Source organism: Bufo bufo, chromosome 11 (assembly GCF_905171765.1).
Source record: "Bufo bufo chromosome 11, aBufBuf1.1, whole genome shotgun sequence".
In the NCBI taxonomy this organism is placed as follows: Eukaryota; Metazoa; Chordata; class Amphibia; order Anura; family Bufonidae; genus Bufo; species Bufo bufo.
Genome location: NC_053399.1, coordinates 1,807,697 through 1,833,072, shown reverse-complemented (window position 1 = coordinate 1,833,072; position 25,376 = coordinate 1,807,697). Strand labels below are relative to the sequence as shown.

General features: G+C 48.7%; 1 protein-coding gene across 2 annotated transcripts in view; it reads left to right on the top strand.

Annotated features, from left to right (window-relative positions):
• NEK9 (NIMA related kinase 9) overlaps nt 1-25,376 on the top strand; it is a 55,174-nt gene that overhangs the window by 15,537 nt on the left and 14,261 nt on the right. For both annotated transcript variants that reach the window (XM_040412363.1, XM_040412362.1), the window contains exons 2-4: nt 11,886-12,063; nt 12,139-12,194; nt 12,268-12,338. In XM_040412363.1, the coding sequence (XP_040268297.1) occupies nt 11,886-12,063; nt 12,139-12,194; nt 12,268-12,338 (305 nt within the window). The remainder of the gene's footprint in view (nt 1-11,885; nt 12,064-12,138; nt 12,195-12,267; nt 12,339-25,376) is intronic.

Sequence of the window (25,376 nt, the reverse complement as noted above, 5' to 3'; positions counted from 1 at the left end):
TCTCTCTGTATAGTACAGACCTCTCTTCTCTCTGTATACAGTATATAACCTCTCTCTGTATAGTACAGACCTCTCTTCTCTCTGTATACAGTATATAACCTCTCTCTGTATAGTACAGACCTCTCTTCTCTCTGTATACAGTATATAACCTCTCTCTGTATAGTACAGACCTCTCTTCTCTCTGTATACAGTATATACCTCTCTCTGTATAGTACAGACCTCTCTTCTCTCTGTATACAGTATATACCTCTCTCTGTATAGTACAGACCTCTCTTCTCTCTGTATACAGTATATAACCTCTCTCTGTATAGTACAGACCTCTCTCTCTCTGTATACAGTATATAACCTCTCTCTGTATAGTACAGACCTCTCTTCTCTCTGTATACAGTATATACCTCTCTCTGTATAGTACAGACCTCTCTCTCTCTGTATACAGTATATAACCTCTCTCTGTATAGTACAGACCTCTCTTCTCTCTGTATACAGTATATAACCTCTCTCTGTATAGTACAGACCTCTCTCCTCTCTCTGTATACAGTATATACCTCTCTCTGTATAGTACAGACCTCTCCTCTCTCTGTATACAGTATATAACCTCTCTCTGTATAGTACAGACCTCTCTCTCCTCTCTGTATACAGTATATAACCTCTCTCTGTATAGTACAGACCTCTCTTCTCTCTGTATACAGTATATAACCTCTCTCTGTATAGTACAGACCTCTCTTCTCTCTGTATACAGTATATAACCTCTCTCTGTATAGTACAGACCTCTCTTCTCTCTGTATAGTACAGACCTCTCTTCTCTCTGTATACAGTATATAACCTCTCTCTGTATAGTACAGACCTCTCTCCTCTCTCTGTATACAGTATATAACCTCTCTCTGTATAGTACAGACCTCTCTCCTCTCTCTGTATACAGTATATAACCTCTCTCTGTATAGTACAGACCTCTCTTCTCTCTGTATACAGTATATACCTCTCTCTGTATAGTACAGACCTCTCTTCTCTCTGTATACAGTATATAACCTCTCTCTGTATAGTACAGACCTCTCTTCTCTCTGTATACAGTATATAACCTCTCTCTGTATAGTACAGACCTCTCTCCTCTCTGTATACAGTATATAACCTCTCTCTGTATAGTACAGACCTCTCTTCTCTCTGTATACAGTATATAACCTCTCTCTGTATAGTACAGACCTCTCTCCTCTCTGTATACAGTATATACCTCTCTCTGTATAGTACAGACCTCTCTTCTCTCTGTATACAGTATATAACCTCTCTCTGTATAGTACAGACCTCTCTCCTCTCTCTGTATACAGTATATAACCTCTCTCTGTATAGTACAGACCTCTCTCTCTCTGTATACAGTATATACCTCTCTCTGTATAGTACAGACCTCTCTTCTCTCTGTATACAGTATATACCTCTCTCTGTATAGTACAGACCTCTCTTCTCTCTGTATACAGTATATACCTCTCTCTGTATAGTACAGACCTCTCTTCTCTCTGTATACAGTATATAACCTCTCTGTATAGTACAGACCTCTCTTCTCTCTGTATACAGTATATACCTCTCTCTGTATAGTACAGACCTCTCTCCTCTCTGTATACAGTATATAACCTCTCTCTGTATAGTACAGACCTCTCTTCTCTCTGTATACAGTATATAACCTCTCTCTGTATAGTACAGACCTCTCTCTCTCTGTATACAGTATATAACCTCTCTCTGTATAGTACAGACCTCTCTTCTCTCTGTATACAGTATATAACCTCTCTCTGTATAGTACAGACCTCTCTCCTCTCTGTATACAGTATATACCTCTCTCTGTATAGTACAGACCTCTCTTCTCTCTGTATACAGTATATACCTCTCTCTGTATAGTACAGACCTCTCCTCTCTCTGTATACAGTATATACCTCTCTCTGTATAGTACAGACCTCTCTTCTCTCTGTATACAGTATATACCTCTCTCTGTATAGTACAGACCTCTCTTCTCTCTGTATACAGTATATACCTCTCTCTGTATACAGTATATACCTCTCTCTGTATAGTACAGACCTCTCTTCTCTCTGTATACAGTATATACCTCTCTCTGTATAGTACAGACCTCTCTTCTCTCTGTATACAGTATATACCTCTCTCTGTATAGTACAGACCTCTCTCCTCTCTGTATACAGTATATACCTCTCTCTGTATAGTACAGACCTCTCTTCTCTCTGTATACAGTATATACCTCTCTCTGTATAGTACAGACCTCTCTTCTCTCTGTATACAGTATATACCTCTCTCTGTATAGTACAGACCTCTCTCTTCTCTGTATACAGTATATACCTCTCTCTGTATAGTACAGACCTCTCTTCTCTCTGTATACAGTATATACCTCTCTCTGTATAGTACAGACCTCTCTTCTCTCTGTATACAGTATATACCTCTCTCTGTATAGTACAGACCTCTCTTCTCTCTGTATACAGTATATACCTCTCTCTGTATAGTACAGACCTCTCTTCTCTCTGTATACAGTATATACCTCTCTCTGTATAGTACAGACCTCTCTTCTCTCTGTATACAGTATATACCTCTCTCTGTATAGTACAGACCTCTCTTCTCTCTGTATACAGTATATACCTCTCTCTGTATAGTACAGACCTCTCTTCTCTCTGTATACAGTATATACCTCTCTCTGTATAGTACAGACCTCTCTTCTCTCTGTATATAGTATATACCTCTCTCTGTATAGTACAGACCTCTCTTCTCTCTGTATACAGTATATACCTCTCTCTGTATAGTACAGACCTCTCTTCTCTCTGTATACAGTATATACCTCTCTCTGTATAGTACAGACCTCTCTTCTCTCTGTATACAGTATATACCTCTCTCTGTATAGTACAGACCTCTCTTCTCTCTGTATACAGTATATACCTCTCTCTGTATAGTACAGACCTCTCTCCTCTCTGTATACAGTATATAACCTCTCTCTGTATAGTACAGACCTCTCTTCTCTCTGTATATAGTATATACCTCTCTCTGTATAGTACAGACCTCTCTTCTCTCTGTATATAGTATATAACCTCTCTCTGTATAGTACAGACCTCTCTCCTCTCTGTATATAGTATATAACCTCTCTGTATAGTACAGACCTCTCTTCTCTCTGTATACAGTATATACCTCTCTCTGTATAGTACAGACCTCTCTTCTCTCTGTATACAGTATATAACCTCTCTCTGTATAGTACAGACCTCTCTCCTCTCTGTATATAGTATATAACCTCTCTCTGTATAGTACAGTCCTCTCTTCTCTCTGTATATAGTATATAACCTCTCTCTGTATAGTACAGACCTCTCTTCTCTCTGTATACGGTATATACCTCTCTCTGTATAGTACAGACCTCTCTCCTCTCTGTATACGGTATATACCTCTCTCTGTATAGTACAGACCTCTCTTCTCTCTGTATAGTACAGACCTCTCTTCTCTCTGTATACAGTATATAACCTCTCTCTGTATAGTACAGACCTCTCTTCTCTCTGTATACAGTATATACCTCTCTCTGTATAGTACAGACCTCTCTTCTCTCTGTATACAGTATATACCTCTCTCTGTATAGTACAGACCTCTCTTCTCTCTGTATACAGTATATACCTCTCTCTGTATAGTACAGACCTCTCTTCTCTCTGTATACAGTATATACCTCTCTCTGTATAGTACAGACCTCTCTTCTCTCTGTATACAGTATATAACCTCTCTCTGTATAGTACAGACCTCTCTTCTCTCTGTATACAGTATATACCTCTCTCTGTATAGTACAGACCTCTCTTCTCTCTGTATACAGTATATACCTCTCTCTGTATAGTACAGACCTCTCTTCTCTCTGTATACAGTATATAACCTCTCTCTGTATAGTACAGACCTCTCTTCTCTCTGTATACAGTATATACCTCTCTCTGTATAGTACAGACCTCTCTCTCTCTGTATACAGTATATACCTCTCTCTGTATAGTACAGACCTCTCTTCTCTCTGTATACAGTATATAACCTCTCTCTGTATAGTACAGACCTCTCTTCTCTCTGTATACAGTATATACCTCTCTCTGTATAGTACAGACCTCTCTCTCTCTGTATACAGTATATACCTCTCTCTGTATAGTACAGACCTCTCTTCTCTCTGTATACAGTATATACCTCTCTCTGTATAGTACAGACCTCTCTTCTCTCTGTATACAGTATATACCTCTCTCTGTATAGTACAGACCTCTCTTCTCTCTGTATACAGTATATACCTCTCTCTGTATAGTACAGACCTCTCTTCTCTCTGTATACAGTATATACCTCTCTCTGTATAGTACAGACCTCTCTTCTCTCTGTATACAGTATATACCTCTCTCTGTATAGTACAGACCTCTCTTCTCTCTGTATACAGTATATACCTCTCTCTGTATAGTACAGACCTCTCTTCTCTCTGTATACAGTATATAACCTCTCTCTGTATAGTACAGACCTCTCTTCTCTCTGTATACAGTATATACCTCTCTCTGTATAGTACAGACCTCTCTTCTCTCTGTATACAGTATATAACCTCTCTCTGTATAGTACAGACCTCTCTTCTCTCTGTATACAGTATATACCTCTCTCTGTATAGTACAGACCTCTCTTCTCTCTGTATACAGTATATAACCTCTCTCTGTATAGTACAGACCTCTCTTCTCTCTGTATATAGTATATACCTCTCTCTGTATAGTACAGACCTCTCTTCTCTCTGTATACAGTATATACCTCTCTCTGTATAGTACAGACCTCTCTTCTCTCTGTATACAGTATATAACCTCTCTCTGTATAGTACAGACCTCTCTCTTCTCTGTATACAGTATATACCCCTCTCTGTATAGTACAGACCTCTCTTCTCTCTGTATACAGTATATAACCTCTCTCTGTATAGTACAGACCTCTCCTCTCTCTGTATACAGTATATAACCTCTCTCTGTATAGTACAGACCTCTCTCTCTCTGTATACAGTATATAACCTCTCTCTGTATAGTACAGACCTCTCTTCTCTCTGTATACAGTATATACCTCTCTCTGTATAGTACAGACCTCTCTCCTCTCTGTATACAGTATATACCTCTCTCTGTATAGTACAGACCTCTCCTCTCTGTATATAGTATATAACCTCTCTCTGTATAGTACAGACCTCTCTTCTCTCTGTATACAGTATATACCTCTCTCTGTATAGTACAGACCTCTCCTCTCTCTGTATACAGTATATAACCTCTCTCTGTATAGTACAGACCTCTCTTCTCTCTGTATACAGTATATACCTCTCTCTGTATAGTACAGACCTCTCTTCTCTCTGTATACAGTATATAACCTCTCTCTGTATAGTACAGACCTCTCTTCTCTCTGTATACAGTATATAACCTCTCTCTGTATAGTACAGACCTCTCTTCTCTCTGTATACAGTATATACCTCTCTCTGTATAGTACAGACCTCTCTTCTCTCTGTATACAGTATATAACCTCTCTCTGTATAGTACAGACCTCTCTCCTCTCTGTATACAGTATATACCTCTCTCTGTATAGTACAGACCTCTCTTCTCTCTGTATATAGTATATACCTCTCTCTGTATAGTACAGACCTCTCTCCTCTCTGTATACAGTATATACCTCTCTCTGTATAGTACAGACCTCTCTTCTCTCTGTATACAGTATATACCTCTCTGTATAGTACAGACCTCTCTCCTCTCTGTATATAGTATATAACCTCTCTGTATAGTACAGACCTCTCTTCTCTCTGTATACAGTATATAACCTCTCTCTGTATAGTACAGACCTCTCTCCTCTCTGTATATAGTATATAACCTCTCTGTATAGTACAGACCTCTCTTCTCTCTGTATACAGTATATAACCTCTCTCTGTATAGTACAGACCTCTCTTCTCTCTGTATACAGTATATACCTCTCTCTGTATAGTACAGACCTCTCTCCTCTCTGTATACAGTATATAACCTCTCTCTGTATAGTACAGACCTCTCTCCTCTCTGTATATAGTATATACCTCTCTCTGTATAGTACAGACCTCTCTCCTCTCTGTATACAGTATATACCTCTCTCTGTATAGTACAGACCTCTCTCCTCTCTGTATACAGTATATAACCTCTCTGTATAGTACAGACCTCTCTTCTCTCTGTATATAGTATATACCTCTCTCTGTATAGTACAGACCTCTCTCCTCTCTGTATATAGTATATAACCTCTCTCTGTATAGTACAGACCTCTCTTCTCTCTGTATATAGTATATAACCTCTCTCTGTATAGTACAGACCTCTCTTCTCTCTGTATATAGTATATACCTCTCTCTGTATAGTACAGACCTCTCTTCTCTCTGTATACAGTATATAACCTCTCTCTGTATAGTACAGACCTCTCTTCTCTCTGTATATAGTATATACCTCTCTCTGTATAGTACAGACCTCTCTCCTCTCTCTGTATATAGTATATAACCTCTCTCTGTATAGTACAGACCTCTCTTCTCTCTGTATATAGTATATACCTCTCTCTGTATAGTACAGACCTCTCTTCTCTCTGTATACAGTATATAACCTCTCTCTGTATAGTACAGACCTCTCTTCTCTCTGTATACAGTATATACCTCTCTCTGTATAGTACAGACCTCTCTTCTCTCTGTATACAGTATATAACCTCTCTCTGTATAGTACAGACCTCTCTCCTCTCTCTGTATATAGTATATACCTCTCTCTGTATAGTACAGACCTCTCTTCTCTCTGTATATAGTATATACCTCTCTCTGTATAGTACAGACCTCTCTTCTCTCTGTATACAGTATATACCTCTCTCTGTATAGTACAGACCTCTCTTCTCTCTGTATACAGTATATACCTCTCTCTGTATAGTACAGACCTCTCTTCTCTCTGTATACAGTATATAACCTCTCTCTGTATAGTACAGACCTCTCTTCTCTCTGTATACAGTATATACCTCTCTCTGTATAGTACAGACCTCTCTTCTCTCTGTATACAGTATATAACCTCTCTCTGTATAGTACAGACCTCTCTTCTCTCTGTATACAGTATATAACCTCTCTCTGTATAGTACAGACCTCTCTCTCTCTGTATACAGTATATAACCTCTCTCTGTATAGTACAGACCTCTCTTCTCTCTGTATATAGTATATACCTCTCTCTGTATAGTACAGACCTCTCTTCTCTCTGTATACAGTATATAACCTCTCTCTGTATAGTACAGACCTCTCTTCTCTCTGTATACAGTATATAACCTCTCTCTGTATAGTACAGACCTCTCTTCTCTCTGTATATAGTATATACCTCTCTCTGTATAGTACAGACCTCTCTTCTCTCTGTATACTGTATATAACCTCTCTCTGTATAGTACAGACCTCTCTTCTCTCTGTATACAGTATATACCTCTCTCTGTATAGTACAGACCTCTCTTCTCTCTGTATACAGTATATACCTCTCTGTATAGTACAGACCTCTCCTCTCTCTGTATACAGTATATACCCCTTTCTCTGTATAGTACAGACCTCTCTTCTCTCTGTATATAGTATATAACCTCTCTCTGTATAGTACAGACCTCTCTTCTCTCTGTATATAGTATATACCTCTCTGTATAGTACAGACCTCTCTTCTCTCTGTATACAGTATATAACCTCTCTCTGTATAGTACAGACCTCTCTTCTCTCTGTATATAGTATATACATCTCTCTGTATAGTACAGACCTCTCTTCTCTCTGTATATAGTATATAACCTCTCTCTGTATAGTACAGACCTCTCTCCTCTCTGTATATAGTATATAACCTCTCTCTGTATAGTACAGACCTCTCTTCTCTCTGTATACAGTATATAACCTCTCTCTGTATAGTACAGACCTCTCTCTCCTCTCTGTATACAGTATATAACCTCTCTCTGTATAGTACAGACCTCTCTTCTCTCTGTATACAGTATATAACCTCTCTCTGTATAGTACAGACCTCTCTTCTCTCTGTATACTGTATATAACCTCTCTCTGTATAGTACAGTCCTCTCTTCTCTCTGTATATAGTATATAACCTCTCTGTATAGTACAGACCTCTCCTCTCTCTGTATACAGTATATACCCCTCTCTCTGTATAGTACAGACCTCTCTTCTCTCTGTATACAGTATATACCTCTCTCTGTATAGTACAGACCTCTCTTCTCTCTGTATACAGTATATAACCTCTCTCTGTATAGTACAGACCTCTCTTCTCTCTGTATATAGTATATAACCTCTCTGTATAGTACAGACCTCTCCTCTCTCTGTATACAGTATATACCCCTCTCTCTGTATAGTACAGACCTCTCTTCTCTCTGTATATAGTATATACCTCTCTCTGTATAGTACAGACCTCTCTCCTCTCTGTATACAGTATATAACCTCTCTCTGTATAGTACAGACCTCTCTTCTCTCTGTATACAGTATATAACCTCTCTCTGTATAGTACAGTCCTCTCTTCTCTCTGTATATAGTATATACCTCTCTCTGTATAGTACAGACCTCTCTTCTCTCTGTATATAGTATATAACCTCTCTCTGTATAGTACAGACCTCTCTCCTCTCTGTATACAGTATATAACCTCTCTCTGTATAGTACAGACCTCTCTCCTCTCTGTATACAGTATATAACCTCTCTCTGTATAGTACAGACCTCTCTCCTCTCTGTATACAGTATATAACCTCTCTCTGTATAGTACAGACCTCTCTCCTCTCTGTATACAGTATATAACCTCTCTCTGTATAGTACAGACCTCTCTTCTCTCTGTATACAGTATATAACCTCTCTCTGTATAGTACAGACCTCTCTTCTCTCTGTATATAGTATATACCTCTCTCTGTATAGTACAGACCTCTCTTCTCTCTGTATACAGTATATAACCTCTCTCTGTATAGTACAGACCTCTCTTCTCTCTGTATACAGTATATACCTCTCTCTGTATAGTACAGTCCTCTCTTCTCTCTGTATACAGTATATACCTCTCTCTGTATAGTACAGACCTCTCCTCTCTCTGTATATAGTATATAACCTCTCTCTGTATAGTACAGACCTCTCCTCTCTCTGTATACAGTATATACCTCTCTCTGTATAGTACAGACCTCTCTTCTCTGTATACAGTATATACCTCTCTCTGTATAGTACAGACCTCTCTCCTCTCTGTATACAGTATATAACCTCTCTCTGTATAGTACAGACCTCTCTTCTCTATGTATACAGTATATACCTCTCTCTGTATAGTACAGACCTCTCTCCTCTCTGTATACAGTATATACCTCTCTCTGTATAGTACAGACCTCTCTTCTCTCTGTATACAGTATATACCTCTCTCTGTATAGTACAGACCTCTCCTCTCTCTGTATATAGTATATAACCTCTCTCTGTATAGTACAGACCTCTCTTCTCTCTGTATATAGTATATAACCTCTCTCTGTATAGTACAGACCTCTCTTCTCTCTGTATACAGTATATACCTCTCTCTGTATAGTACAGACCTCTCTTCTCTCTGTATACAGTATATACCTCTCTCTGTATAGTACAGACCTCTCTTCTCTCTGTATACAGTATATACCTCTCTGTATAGTACAGACCTCTCTTCTCTCTGTATACAGTATATAACCTCTCTCTGTATAGTACAGACCTCTCTTCTCTCTGTATACAGTATATACCTCTCTCTGTATAGTACAGACCTCTCTCCTCTCTGTATACAGTATATAACCTCTCTCTGTATAGTACAGACCTCTCTCCTCTCTGTATACAGTATATAACCTCTCTGTATAGTACAGACCTCTCTTCCCTCTGTATACAGTATATAACCTCTCTCTGTATAGTACAGACCTCTCTTCTCTCTGTATACAGTATATAACCTCTCTCTGTATAGTACAGACCTCTCTTCTCTCTGTATACGGTATATACCTCTCTGTATAGTACAGACCTCTCTTCTCTCTGTATATAGTATATAACCTCTCTGTATAGTACAGACCTCTCTTCTCTCTGTATATAGTATATAACCTCTCTGTATAGTACAGACCTCTCTTCTCTCTGTATACAGTATATACCTCTCTCTGTATAGTACAGACCTCTCTTCTCTCTGTATATAGTATATACCTCTCTCTGTATAGTACAGACCTCTCCTCTCTCTGTATATAGTATATAACCTCTCTCTGTATAGTACAGACCTCTCTTCTCTCTGTATACAGTATATACCTCTCTCTGTATAGTACAGACCTCTCTCCTCTCTGTATACAGTATATAACCTCTCTCTGTATAGTACAGACCTCTCTTCTCTCTGTATACAGTATATACCTCTCTCTGTATAGTACAGACCTCTCTTCTCTCTGTATACAGTATATAACCTCTCTGTATAGTACAGACCTCTCTTCTCTCTGTATATAGTATATAACCTCTCTCTGTATAGTACAGACCTCTCTTCTCTCTGTATACAGTATATAACCTCTCTCTGTATAGTACAGACCTCTCTTCTCTCTGTATACAGTATATAACCTCTCTCTGTATAGTACAGACCTCTCTTCTCTCTGTATACAGTATATACCTCTCTCTGTATAGTACAGACCTCTCTTCTCTCTGTATACAGTATATACCTCTCTGTATAGTACAGACCTCTCTTCTCTCTGTATACAGTATATAACCTCTCTGTATAGTACAGACCTCTCCTCTCTCTGTATACAGTATATACCTCTCTCTGTATAGTACAGACCTCTCTTCTCTCTGTATACAGTATATAACCTCTCTCTGTATAGTACAGACCTCTCTCTTCTCTGTATACAGTATATACCTCTCTCTGTATAGTACAGACCTCTCTTCTCTCTGTATACAGTATATACCTCTCTCTGTATAGTACAGACCTCTCTTCTCTCTGTATACAGTATATACCTCTCTCTGTATAGTACAGACCTCTCTTCTCTCTGTATACAGTATATACCTCTCTCTGTATAGTACAGACCTCTCTCCTCTCTGTATACAGTATATACCTCTCTCTGTATAGTACAGACCTCTCTTCTCTCTGTATACAGTATATAACCTCTCTCTGTATAGTACAGACCTCTCCTCTCTCTGTATACAGTATATACCTCTCTCTGTATAGTACAGACCTCTCTTCTCTCTGTATACAGTATATAACCTCTCTCTGTATAGTACAGACCTCTCTCCTCTCTGTATACAGTATATAACCTCTCTGTATAGTACAGACCTCTCCTCTCTCTGTATACAGTATATAACCTCTCTCTGTATAGTACAGACCTCTCCTCTCTCTGTATACAGTATATAACCTCTCTCTGTATAGTACAGACCTCTCCTCTCTCTGTATACAGTATATACCTCTCTCTGTATAGTACAGACCTCTCCTCTCTCTGTATACAGTATATACCTCTCTCTGTATAGTACAGACCTCTCTTCTCTCTGTATACAGTATATACCTCTCTCTGTATAGTACAGACCTCTCTTCTCTCTGTATACAGTATATACCTCTCTCTGTATAGTACAGACCTCTCTTCTCTCTGTATACAGTATATACCTCTCTCTGTATAGTACAGACCTCTCTTCTCTCTGTATACAGTATATAACCTCTCTCTGTATAGTACAGACCTCTCTCTCTCTGTATACAGTATATACCTCTCTCTGTATAGTACAGACCTCTCTTCTCTCTGTATACAGTATATACCTCTCTCTGTATAGTACAGACCTCTCTTCTCTCTGTATACAGTATATACCTCTCTCTGTATAGTACAGACCTCTCCTCTCTCTGTATATAGTATATACCTCTCTCTGTATAGTACAGACCTCTCTTCCCTCTCAGCCGCTGACGTGGCCCCTCTTGCTCTTTCAGGACGACTCTCTGGTGGTCTGGAAGGAGGTGGGTTTGGCCCGGTTGTCGGAGAAGGAGCGCCGAGATGCCCTGAATGAGATTGTCATCCTGTCGCTCCTGCAGCATGATAACATTATTGCATATTACAACCACTTTCTGGACAGTAACACGCTGCTGATCGAGCTGGAGTACTGTAACGGTGAGCCGGGCTCTCTGCTGCCCTGTGTCCTCTCAGGGGCCACACTGGCACTGACCTCATCTTATATCTCCGCAGGGGGGAACCTGTTTGACAAGATTGTCCGGCAAAAGGAGCAGCTCTTCCTGGAGGAGGTGAGTGGCTCTGCGGGGGTGGGGATTAATGACTCTGCTGTATGTCTTGTCATGGTTCCACCTCTTTCCACAGATGGTTGTCTGGTATCTGTTCCAAATTGTCTCTGCAGTCAGCTGCATCCACCGAGCTGGGATCCTGCATCGGTGAGTACTGACCCCAACAGTTGGCCACAAGAGATAATACAGGGGGGTGGGAGCGGAGCCACAAGAGATAATACAGGAGGGTGGGAGCGGAGCCACAAGAGATAATACAGGGTGGTGGGAGCGGAGCCACAGGAGATAATACAGGGGGGTGGGAGCGGAGCCACAAGAGATAATACAGGGGGGTGGGAGCGGAGCCACAAGAGATAATACAGGGGGGTGGAAGCGGAGCCACAAGAGATAATACAGGAGGGTGGGACCGGAGCCACAAGAGATAATACAGGGGGGTGGGAGCGGAGCCACAAGAGATAATACAGGGGGGTGGGAGCGGAGCCACAAGAGATAATACAGGGGGGTGGGAGCGGAGCCACAAGAGATAATACAGGGGGGTGGGAGCGGAGCCACAAGAGATAATACAGGGGGGTGGGAGCGGAGCCACAAGAGATAATACAGGGGGGTGGGAGCGGAGCCACAAGAGATAATACAGGGGGGTGGGAGCGGAGCCACAAGAGATAATACAGGGGGGTGGGAGCGGAGCCACAAGAGAGAATACAGGAGGGTGGGAGCGGAGCCACAAGAGATAATACAGGGGGGTGGGAGCAGAGCCACAAGAAATAATACAGGGGGGTGGGAGCGGAGCCACAAGAGATAATACAGGGGGGTGGGAGCGGAGTCACAAGAGATAATACAGGGGGGTGGGAGCGGAGCCACAAGAGATAATACAGGGGGGTGGGAGCGGAGCCACAAGAGATAATACAGGGGGGTGGGAGCGGAGCCACAAGAGATAATACAGGGGGGTGGGAGCGGAGCCACAAGAGATAATACAGGGGGGTGGGAGCGGAGCCACAAGAGAGAATACAGGAGGGTGGGAGCGGAGCCACAAGAGATAATACAGGGGGGTGGGAGCAGAGCCACAAGTGATAATACAGGGGGTGGGAGCGGAGCCACAAGAGATAATACAGGGGGGTTGGAGCGGAGCCACAAGAGATAATACAGGGGGGTGGGAGCGGAGCCACAAGAGATAATACAGGGGGTGGGAGCGGAGCCACAAGAGATAATACAGGGTGGTGGGAGCGGAGCCACAGGAGATAATACAGGGGGGTGGGAGCGGAGCCACAAGAGATAATACAGGGGGGTGGGAGCGGAGCCACAAGAGATAATACAGGGGGGTGGGAGCGGAGCCACAAGAGATAATACAGGGGGGTGGGAGCGGAGCCACAAGAGATAATACAGGAGGGTGGGACCGGAGCCACAAGAGATAATACAGGGGGGTGGGAGCGGAGCCACAAGAGATAATACAGGGGGGTGGGAGCGGAGCCACAAGAGATAATACAGGGGGGTGGGAGCGGAGCCACAAGAGATAATACAGGGGGGTGGGAGCGGAGCCACAAGAGATAATACAGGGGGGTGGGAGCGGAGCCACAAGAGATAATACAGGGGGGTGGGAGCGGAGCCACAAGAGATAATACAGGGGGGTGGGAGCGGAGCCACAAGAGAGAATACAGGAGGGTGGGAGCGGAGCCACAAGAGATAATACAGGGGGGTGGGAGCAGAGCCACAAGAAATAATACAGGGGGGTGGGAGCGGAGCCACAAGAGATAATACAGGGGGGTGGGAGCGGAGTCACAAGAGATAATACAGGGGGGTGGGAGCGGAGCCACAAGAGATAATACAGGGGGGTGGGAGCGGAGCCACAAGAGATAATACAGGGGGGTGGGAGCGGAGCCACAAGAGATAATACAGGGGGGTGGGAGCGGAGCCACAAGAGATAATACAGGGGGGTGGGAGCGGAGCCACAAGAGAGAATACAGGAGGGTGGGAGCGGAGCCACAAGAGATAATACAGGGGGGTGGGAGCAGAGCCACAAGTGATAATACAGGGGGTGGGAGCGGAGCCACAAGAGATAATACAGGGGGGTTGGAGCGGAGCCACAAGAGATAATACAGGGGGGTGGGAGCGGAGCCACAAGAGATAATACAGGAGGGTGGGAGCGGAGCCACAAGAGATAATACAGGGGGTGGGAGCGGAGCCACAAGAGATAATACAGGGTGGTGGGAGCGGAGCCACAGGAGATAATACAGGGGGGTGGGAGCGGAGCCACAAGAGATAATACAGGGGGGTGGGAGCGGAGCCACAAGAGATAATACAGGGGGGTGGGAGCGGAGCCACAAGAGATAATACAGGGTGGTGGGAGCGGAGCCACAGGAGATAATACAGGGGGGTGGGAGCGGAGCCACAAGAGATAATACAGGGGGGTGGGAGCGGAGCCACAAGAGATAATACAGGGGGGTGGGAGCGGAGCCACAAGAGATAATACAGGGTGGTGGGAGCGGAGCCACAAGAGATAATACAGGGGGGTTGGAGCGGAGCCACAAGAGAGAATACAGGGGGGTGGGAGCGGAGCCACAAGAGAGAATACAGGGGGGTGGGAGCGGAGCCACAAGAGATAATACAGGGTGGTGGGAGCGGAGCCACAGGAGATAATACAGGGGGGTGGGAGCGGAGCCACAAGAGATAATACAGGGGGGTGGGAGCGGAGCCACAAGAGAGAATACAGGAGGGTGGGAGCGGAGCCACAAGAGATAATACAGGGGGGTGGGAGCGGAGCCACAAGAGATAATACAGGGGGGTGGGAGCGGAGCCACAAGAGATAATACAGGGGGGTGGGAGCGGAGCCACAAGAGATAATACAGGGGGGTGGGAGCAGAGCCACAAGAAATAATACAGGGGGGTGGGAGCGGAGCCACAAGAGATAATACAGGGGGGTGGGAGCGGAGTCACAAGAGATAATACAGGGGGGTGGGAGCGGAGTCACAAGAGATAATACAGGGGGGTGGGAGCGGAACCACAAGAGATAATACAGGGGGGCTGGGAGCGGAGCCACAAGAGATAATACAGGAGGGTGGGAGCAGAGCCACAAGAAATAATACAGGGGGGTGGGAGCGGAGCCACAAGAGATAATACAGGGTGGTGGGAGCGGAGCCACAAGAGATAATACAGGGGGGTGGGAGCGGAGCCACAAGAGATAATACAGGGGGGTGGGAGCGGAGCCACAAGAGATAATACAGGAGATAATACAGGGGGGTGGGAGCGGAGCCACAAGAGATAATACAGGGGGGTGGGAGCGGAGCCACAAGAGATAATACAGGGGGGTGGGAGCGGAGCCACAAGAGATAATACAGGGGGGTGGGAGCGGAGCCACAAGAGATAATACAGGAGGGTGGGAGCGGAGCCACAAGAGATAATACAGGGGGGTGGGAGCGGAGTCACAGGAGATAATACAGGGGGGTGGGAGCGGAGCCACAGGAGATAATACAGGGGGGTGGGAGCGGAGCCACAAGAGATAATACAGGGGGGTGGGAGCGGAGCCACAAGAGAGAATACAGGAGGGTGGGAGCGGAGCCACAAGAGATAATACAGGGGGGTGGGAGCGGAGCCACAAGAGATAATACAGGGGGGTGGGAGCGGAGCCACAAGAGATAATACAGGGGGGTGGGAGCGGAGCCACAAGAGATAATACAGGGGGGTGGGAGCGGAGCCACAAGAAATAATACAGGGGGGTGGGAGCGGAGCCACAAGAGATAATACAGGGGGGTGGGAGCGGAGTCACAAGAGATAATACAGGGGGGTGGGAGCGGAGTCACAAGAGATAATACAGGGGGGTGGGAGCGGAACCACAAGAGATAATACAGGGGGGGTGGGAGCGGAGCCACAAGAGATAATACAGGAGGGTGGGAGCGGAGCCACAAGAGATAATACAGGAGATAATACAGGAGGGTGGGAGCGGAGCCACAAGAGATAATACAGGAGATAATACAGGAGGGTGGGAGCAGAGCCACAAGAAATAATACAGGGGGGTGGGAGCGGAGCCACAAGAGATAATACAGGGTGGTGGGAGCGGAGCCACAAGAGATAATACAGGAGATAATACAGGGGGGTGGGAGCGGAGCCACAAGAGATAATACAGGGGGGTGGGAGCGGAGCCACAAGAGATAATACAGGGGGGTGGGAGCGGAGCCACAAGAGATAATACAGGAGGGTGGGAGCGGAGCCACAAGAGATAATACAGGGGGGTGGGAGCGGAGCCACAAGAGATAATACAGGGGGGTGGGAGCGGAGCCACAAGAGATAATACAGGGGGGTGGGAGCGGAGCCACAAGAGATAATACAGGGGGGTGGGAGCGGAGCCACAAGAGATAATACAGGGGGGTGGGAGCGGAGCCACAAGAGATAATACAGGGGGGTGGGAGCGGAGCCACAAGAGATAATACAGGGGGGTGGGAGCGGAGCCACAAGAGATAATACAGGGGGGTGGGAGCGGAGCCACAAGAGATAATACAAGGGGGTGGGAGCGGAGCCACAAGAGATAATACAGGGGGGTGGGAGCGGAGCCACAAGAGATAATACAGGGGGGTGGGAGCGGAGTCACAAGAGATAATACAGGGGGGTGGGAGCGGAGCCACAAGAGATAATACAGGAGATAATACAGGGGGGTGGGAGCGGAGCCACAAGAGATAATACAGGGGGGTGGGAGCGGAGCCAACAGGTGGTCACAAGAGATAATACAGGGGGGTGGGAGCGGAGCCACAAGAGATAATACAGGAGGGTGGGAGCGGAGCCACAAGAGATAATACAGGGGGGAGGGAGCGGAGCCACAAGAGATAATACAGGGGGTGGGAGCGGAGCCACAAGAGAGAATACAGGGGGGTGGGAGCAGAGCCACAAGAGAGAATACAGGGGGGTGGGAGCGGAGCCACAAGAGATAATACAGGGGGGTGGGAGCGGAGCCACAAGAGATAATACAGGGGGGTGGGAGCGGAGCCACAAGAGATAATACAGGGGGGTTGGAGCGGAGCCACAAGAGATAATACAGGGGGTGGGAGCGGAGCCACAAGAGATAATACAGGGGGGTGGGAGCGGAGCCACAAGAGATAATACAGGGGGGTGGGAGCGGAGCCACAAGAGATAATACAGGGGGGTGGGAGTGGAGCCACAAGAGATAATACAGGAGGATGGGAGCGGAGCCACAAGAGATAATACAGGGGGGTGGGAGAGGAGCCACAAGAGATAATACAGGAGACAATACAGGGGGGTGGGAGCGGAGCCACAAGAGATAATACAGGGGGGTGGGAGCGGAGCCACAAGAGATAATACAGGGGAGTGGGAGCGGAGCCACAGGAGATAATACAGGGGGGTGGGAGCGGAGCCACAAGAGATAATACAGGGGGGTGGGAGCAGAGCCACAAGTGATAATACAGGGGGTGGGAGCGGAGCCACAGGAGATAATACAGGGGGGTGGGAGCAGAGCCACAAGTGATAATACAGGGGGTGGGAGCGGAGCCACAAGAGATAATACAGGGGGGTGGGAGCGGAGTCACAGGAGATAATACAGGGGGGTGGGAGCGGAGCCACAAGAGATAATACAGGGGGGTGGGAGCGGAGCCACAAAAGATAATACAGGGGGGTGGGAGCGGAGCCACAAGAGATAATACAGGGGGGTGGGAGCGGAGCCACAAGAGATAATACAGGGGGGTGGGAGCGGAGCCACAAGAGATAATACAGGGGGGTGGGAGCGGAGCCACAAGAGATAATACAGGGGGGTGGGAGCAGAGCCACAAGAAATAATACAGGGGGGTGGGAGCGGAGCCACAAGAGATAATACAGGGGGGTGGGAGCGGAGTCACAAGAGATAATACAGGGGGGTGGGAGCAGAGCCACAAGTGATAATACAGGGGGTGGGAGCGGAGCCACAAGAGATAATACAGGGGGGTGGGAGCGGAGTCACAAGAGATAATACAGGGGGGTGGGAGCGGAGTCACAAGAGATAATACAGGGGGGTGGGAGCGGAGCCACAAAAGATAATACAGGGGGGTGGGAGCGGAGCCACAAGAGATAATACAGGGGGGTGGGAGCGGAGCCACAAGAGATAATACAGGGGGGTGGGAGCGGAGCCACAAGAGATAATACAGGGTGGTGGGAGCGGAGCCACAAGAGATAATACAGGAGATAATACAGGGGGGTGGGAGCGGAGCCACAAGAGATAATACAGGGGGGTGGGAGCGGAGCCAACAGGTGGTCACAAGAGATAATACAGGGGGGTGGGAGCGAAGCCACAAGAGATAATACAGGAGGGTGGGAGCGGAGCCACAAGAGATAATACAGGAGATAATACAGGGGGGTGGGAGCGGAGCCACAAGAGATAATACAGGGGGGTGGGAGCAGAGCCACAAGTGATAATACAGGGGGTGGGAGCGGAGCCACAAGAGATAATACAGGGGGGTGGGAGCGGAGTCACAAGAGATAATACAGGGGGGTGGGAGCGGAGCCACAAGAGATAATACAGGGGGGTGGGAGCGGAGCCACAAGAGATAATACAGGGGGGTGGGAGCGGAGCCACAAGAGATAATACAGGGGGTGGGAGCGGAGCCACAAGAGATAATACAGGGGGGTGGGAGCAGAGCCACAAGAGATAATACAGGGGGGTGGGAGCGGAGCCACAAGAGATAATACAGGGGGGTGGGAGCGGAGCCACAAGAGATAATACAGGGGGGTGGGAGCGGAGCCACAAGAGATAATACAGGAGGGTGGGAGCGGAGCCACAAGAGATAATACAGGGGGGTGGGAGCGGAGTCACAGGAGATAATACAGGGGGGTGGGAGCGGAGCCACAAGAGATAATACAGGGGGGTGGGAGCGGAGCCACAAGAGATAATACAGGGGGGTGGGAGCGGAGCCACAAGAGATAATACAGGGGGGTGGGAGCGGAGCCACAAGAGATAATACAGGGGGGTGGGAGCGGAGCCACAAGAGATAATACAGGGGGGTGGGAGCGGAGCCACAAGAGATAATACAGGGGGGTGGGAGCGGAGCCACAAGAGATAATACAGGGGGGTAGGAGCGGAGTCACAAGAGATAATACAGGGGGGTGGGAGCGGAGCCACAAGAGATAATACAGGGGGGTGGGAGCGGAGCCACAAGAGATAATACAGGGGGGTGGGAGCGGAGCCACAAGAGATAATACAGGGGGGTGGGAGCGGAGTCACAAGAGATAATACAGGGGGGTGGGAGCGGAGCCACAAGAGATAATACAGGGGGGTGGGAGCGGAGCCACAAGAGATAATACAGGAGATAATACAGGGGGGTGGGAGCGGAGCCACAAGAGATAATACAGGGGGGTGGGAGCGGAGCCAACAGGTGGTCACAAGAGATAATACAGGGGGGTGGGAGCGGAGCCACAAGAGATAATACAGGAGGGTGGGAGCGGAGCCACAAGAGATAATACAGGGGGGTGGGAGCGGAGCCACAAGAGATAATACAGGGGGTGGGAGCGGAGCCACAAGAGAGAATACAGGGGGTGGGAGCGGAGCCACAAGAGAGAATACAGGGGGGTGGGAGCAGAGCCACAAGAGAGAATACAGGGGGGTGGGAGCAGAGCCACAAGAGAGAATACAGGGGGGTGGGAGCGGAGCCACAAGAGATAATACAGGGGGGTGGGAGCGGAGCCACAAGAGATAATACAGGGGGGTGGGAGCGGAGCCACAAGAGATAATACAGGGGGGTTGGAGCGGAGCCACAAGAGATAATACAGGGGGTGGGAGCGGAGCCACAAGAGATAATACAGGGGGGTGGGAGCGGAGCCACAAGAGATAATACAGGGGGGTGGGAGCGGAGCCACAAGAGATAATACAGGGGGGTGAGAGCGGAGCCACAAGAGATAATACAGGGGGGTGGGAGCGGAACCACAAGAGATAATACAGGGGGGTGGGAGCAGAGCCACAAGAAATAATACAGGGGGGTGGGAGCGGAGCCACAAGAGATAATACAGGAGATAATACAGGGGGGTGGGAGCGGAGCCACAAGAGATAATACAGGGGGGTGGGAGCGGAGCCACAAGAGATAATACAGGGGGGTGGGAGCGGAGCCACAAGAGATAATACAGGGGGGTGGGAGCGGAGCCACAAGAGAGAATACAGGAGGGTGGGAGCGGAGCCACAAGAGATAATACAGGGGGTGGGAGCGGAGCCACAAGAGATAATACAGGGGGGTGGGAGCGGAGCCACAAGAGATAATACAGGGGGGTGGGAGCGGAGCCACAAGAGATAATACAGGGGGGTGGGAGCGGAGCCACAAGAGATAATACAGGGGGGTGGGAGCGGAGCCACAAGAGATAATACAGGGGGGTGGGAGCGGAGCCACAAGAGATAATACAGGGGGGTGGGAGCGGAGCCACAAGAGATAATACAGGGTGGTGCGAGCGGAGCCACAAGAGATAATACAGGGGGGTGGGAGCGGAGCCACAAGAGATAATACAGGGGGGTGGGAGCGGAGCCACAAGAGATAATACAGGGGGGTGGGAGCGGAGCCACAAGAGATAATACAGGGGGGTGGGAGCGGAGCCACAAGAGATAATACAGGGGGGTGGGAGCGGAGCCACAAGAGATAATACAGGAGATAATACAGGGGGGTGGGAGCGGAGCCACAAGAGATAATACAGGGGGGTGGGAGCGGAGCCACAAGAGATAATACAGGAGGGTGGGAGCGGAGCCACAAGAGATAATACAGGAGGGTGGGAGCGGAGCCACAAGAGATAATACAGGAGATAATACAGGGGGGTGGGAGCGGAGCCACAGGAGATAATACAGGGGGGTGGGAGCGGAGCCACAAGAGATAATACAGGAGGGTGGGAGCGGAGCCACAAGAGATAATACAGGAGATAATACAGGGGGGTGGGAGCGGAGCCACAAGAGATAATACAGGGGGGTGGGAGCGGAGCCAACAGGTGGTCACAAGAGATAATACAGGGGGGTGGGAGCGGAGCCACAAGAGATAATACAGGGGGGTGGGAGCGGAGCCACAAGAGATAATACAGGGGGGTGGGAGCGGAGCCACAAGAGATAATACAGGGGGTGGGAGCGGAGCCACAAGAGATAATACAGGGGGGTGGGAGCTGAGCCACAAGAGATAATACAGGGGGGTGGGAGCGGAGCCACAAGAGATAATACAGGGGGGTCGGAGCGGAGACACAAGAGATAATACAGGGGGGTGGGAGCGGAGCCACAAGAGATAATACAGGGAGGTGGGAGCGGAGCCACAAGAGATAATACAGGGGGGTGGGAGCGGAGCCACAAGAGATAATACAGGGGGTGGGAGCGGAGCCACAAGAGATAATACAGGAGGGTGGGAGCGGAGCCACAATAGATAATACAAGGGGGTGGGAGCGGAGCCACAAGAGATAATACAAGGGGGTGGGAGCGGAGCCACAAGAGATAATACAAGGGGGTGGGAGCGGAGCCACAAGAGATAATACAGGGGGGTGGGAGCGGAGCCACAAGAGATAATACAGGGGGGTAGGAGCGGAGTCACAAGAGATAATACAGGGGGGTGGGAGCGGAGCCACAAGAGATAATACAGGGGGGTGGGAGCGGAGCCACAAGAGATAATACAGGGGGGTGGGAGCGGAACCACAAGAGATAATACAGGGGGGTGGGAGCGGAGCCACAAGAGATAATACAGGGGGGTAGGAGCGGAGTCACAAGAGATAATACAGGGGGGTGGGAGCGGAGCCACAAGAGATAATACAGGGGGGTGGGAGCGGAGTCACAAGAGATAATACAGGGGGGTGGGAGCGGAGCCACAAGAGATAATACAGGGGGTGGGAGCGGAGCCACAAGAGATAATACAGGGGGGTGGGAGCGGAGCCACAAGAGATAATACAGGGGGGTGGGAGCGGAGCCACAAGAGATAATACAGGAGATAATACAGGGGGTGGGAGCGGAGCCACAAGAGATAATACAGGGGGGTGGGAGCGGAGCCAACAGGTGGTCACAAGAGATAATACAGGAGGGTGGGAGCGGAGCCACAAGAGATAATACAGGGGGGTGGGAGCGGAGCCACAAGAGATAATACAGGGGGTGGGAGCGGAGCCACAAGAGAGAATACAGGGGGGTGGGAGCAGAGCCACAAGAGAGAATACAGGGGGGTGGGAGCGGAGCCACAAGAGATAATACAGGGGGGTGGGAGCGGAGCCACAAGAGATAATACAGGGGGGTGGGAGCGGAGCCACAAGAGATAATACAGGGGGGTGGGAGCGGAGCCACAAGAGATAATACAGGGGGTGGGACCGGAGCCAACAGGTGGTCACAAGAGATAATACAGGGGGGTGGGAGCGGAGCCACAAGAGATAATACAGGGGGGTGGGAGCAGAGCCACAAGAGATAATACAGGGGGGTGGGAGCGGAGCCACAAGAGATAATACAGGGGGGTGGGAGCGGAGCCACAAGAGATAATACAGGGGGGTGGGAGCGGAGCCACAAGAGATAATACAGGGGGGTGGGAGCGGAGCCACAAGAGATAATACAGGGGGGTGGGAGCGGAGCCACAAGAGATAATACAGGGGGGTGGGAGCGGAGCCACAAGAGATAATACAGGGGGGTGGGAGCGGAGCCACAGGAGATAATACAGGGGGGTGGGAGCGGAGCCACAAGAGATAATACAGGAGGGTGGGAGCGGAGCCACAAGAGATAATACAGGGGGGTGGGAGCGGAGCCACAAGAGATAATACAGGGGGGTGGGAGCGGAGCCAACAGGTGGTCACAGGAGATAATACAGGGGGGTGGGAGCGGAGCCACAAGAGATAATACAGGGGGGTGGGAGCGGAGCCAACAGGTGGTCACAGGAGATAATACAGGGGGGTGGGAGCGGAGCCACAAGAGATAATACAGGGGGGTGGGAGCGGAGCCACAAGAGATAATACAGGGGGGTGGGAGCGGAGCCACAAGAGATAATACAAGGGGGTGGGAGCAGAGCCACAAGAGATAATACAGGGGGGTGGGAGCGGAGCCACAAGAGATAATACAGGGGGGTGGGAGCGGAGCCACAAGAGATAATACAGGGGGGTGGGAGCGGAGCCACAAGAGATAATACAGGGGGGTGGGAGCGGAGCCACAAGAGATAATACAGGAGGGTGGGACCGGAGCCAACAGGTGGTCACAAGAGATAATACAGGGGGGTGGGAGCGGAGCCACAAGAGATAATACAGGGGGGTGGGAGTGGAGCCACAAGAGATAATACAGGGGGGTGGGAGCGGAGCCACAAGAGATAATACAGGGGGGTGGGAGCGGAGCCACAAGAGATAATACAGGGGGGTGGGAGCGGAGCCACAAGAGATAATACAGGGGGGTGGGAGCGGAGCCACAAGAGATAATACAGGGGGGTGGGAGCGGAGCCACAAGAGATAATACAGGGGGGTGGGAGCGGAGCCACAAGAGATAATACAGGGGGGTGGGAGCGGAGCCACAAGAGATAATACAGGGGGGTGGGAGCAGAGCCACAAGTGATAATACAGGGGGTGGGAGCGGAGCCACAAGAGATAATACAGGGGGGTGGGAGCGGAGCCACAAGAGATAATACAGGGGGGTGGGAGCGGAGCCACAAGAGATAATACAGGGGGGTGGGAGCGGAGCCACAAGAGATAATACAGGGGGGTGGGAGCGGAGCCACAAGAGATAATACAGGGGGGTGGGAGCGGAGCCACAAGAGATAATACAGGGGGGTGGGAGCGGAGCCACAAGAGATAATACAGGGGGGTGGGAGCGGAGCCACAAGAGATAATACAGGGGGGTGGGAGCGGAGCCACAAGAGATAATACAGGGGGGTGGGAGCGGAGCCACAAGAGATAATACAGGGGGGTGGGAGCGGAGCCACAAAAGATAATACAGGGGGGTGGGAGCGGAGCCACAAGAGATAATACAGGGGGGTGGGAGCGGAGCCACAAGAGATAATACAGGGGGGTGGGAGCGGAGCCACAAGAGATAATACAGGGGGTGGGACCGGAGCCAACAGGTGGTCACAAGAGATAATACAGGGGGGTGGGAGCGGAGCCACAAGAGATAATACAGGGGGGTGGGAGCAGAGCCACAAGAGATAATACAGGGGGGTGGGAGCGGAGCCACAAGAGATAATACAGGGGGGTGGGAGCGGAGCCACAAGAGATAATACAGGGGGGTGGGAGCGGAGCCACAAGAGATAATACAGGGGGGTGGGAGCGGAGCCACAAGAGATAATACATGGGGGTGGGAGCGGAGCCACAAGAGATAATACATGGGGGTGGGAGCGGAGCCACAAGAGATAATACAGGGGGGTGGGAGCGGAGCCACAGGAGATAATACAGGGGGGTGGGAGCGGAGCCACAAGAGATAATACAGGAGGGTGGGAGCGGAGCCACAAGAGATAATACAGGGGGGTGGGAGCGGAGCCACAAGAGATAATACAGGGGGGTGGGAGCGGAGCCAACAGGTGGTCACAGGAGATAATACAGGGGGGTGGGAGCGGAGCCAACAGGTGGTCACAGGAGATAATACAGGGGGGTGGGAGCGGAGCCACAAGAGATAATACAGGGGGGTGGGAGCGGAGCCACAAGAGATAATACAGGGGGGTGGGAGCGGAGCCACAAGAGATAATACAGGGGGGTGGGAGCGGAGCCACAAGAGTTAATACAGGGGGGTGGGAGCGGAGCCACAAGAGATAATACAGGGGGGTGGGAGCGGAGCCACAAGAGTTAATACAGGGGGGTGGGAGCGGAGCCACAAAAGATAATACAGGGGGGTGGGAGCGGAGCTACAAGAGATAATACAGGGGGGTGGGAGCGGAGCCACAAGAGAGAATACAGGGGGGGTGGGAGCGGAGCCACAAGAGATAATACAGGAGGGTGGGAGCGGAGCCACAAGAGAGAATACAGGGGGGGGTGGGAGCGGAGCCACAAGAGATAATACAGGGGGGTGGGAGCGGAGCCACAAGAGTTAATACAGGGGGGTGGGAGCGGAGCCACAAGAGATAATACAGGGGGGTGGGAGCGGAGCCACAAGAGATAATACAGGGGGGTGGGAGCGGAGCCACAAAGGAGGGTGGGGCTAACAGGTGATTGCTGGAGATAAGGGAGAGCGGAGCTAACAGGCATTACTAGCACTTAAAGGGGGCGGAGCTAACAGACAGGTTTTGGAGATAAGGGAGGGCGGAGCTAATACGTGGTTGCAGGAGGTAAGGG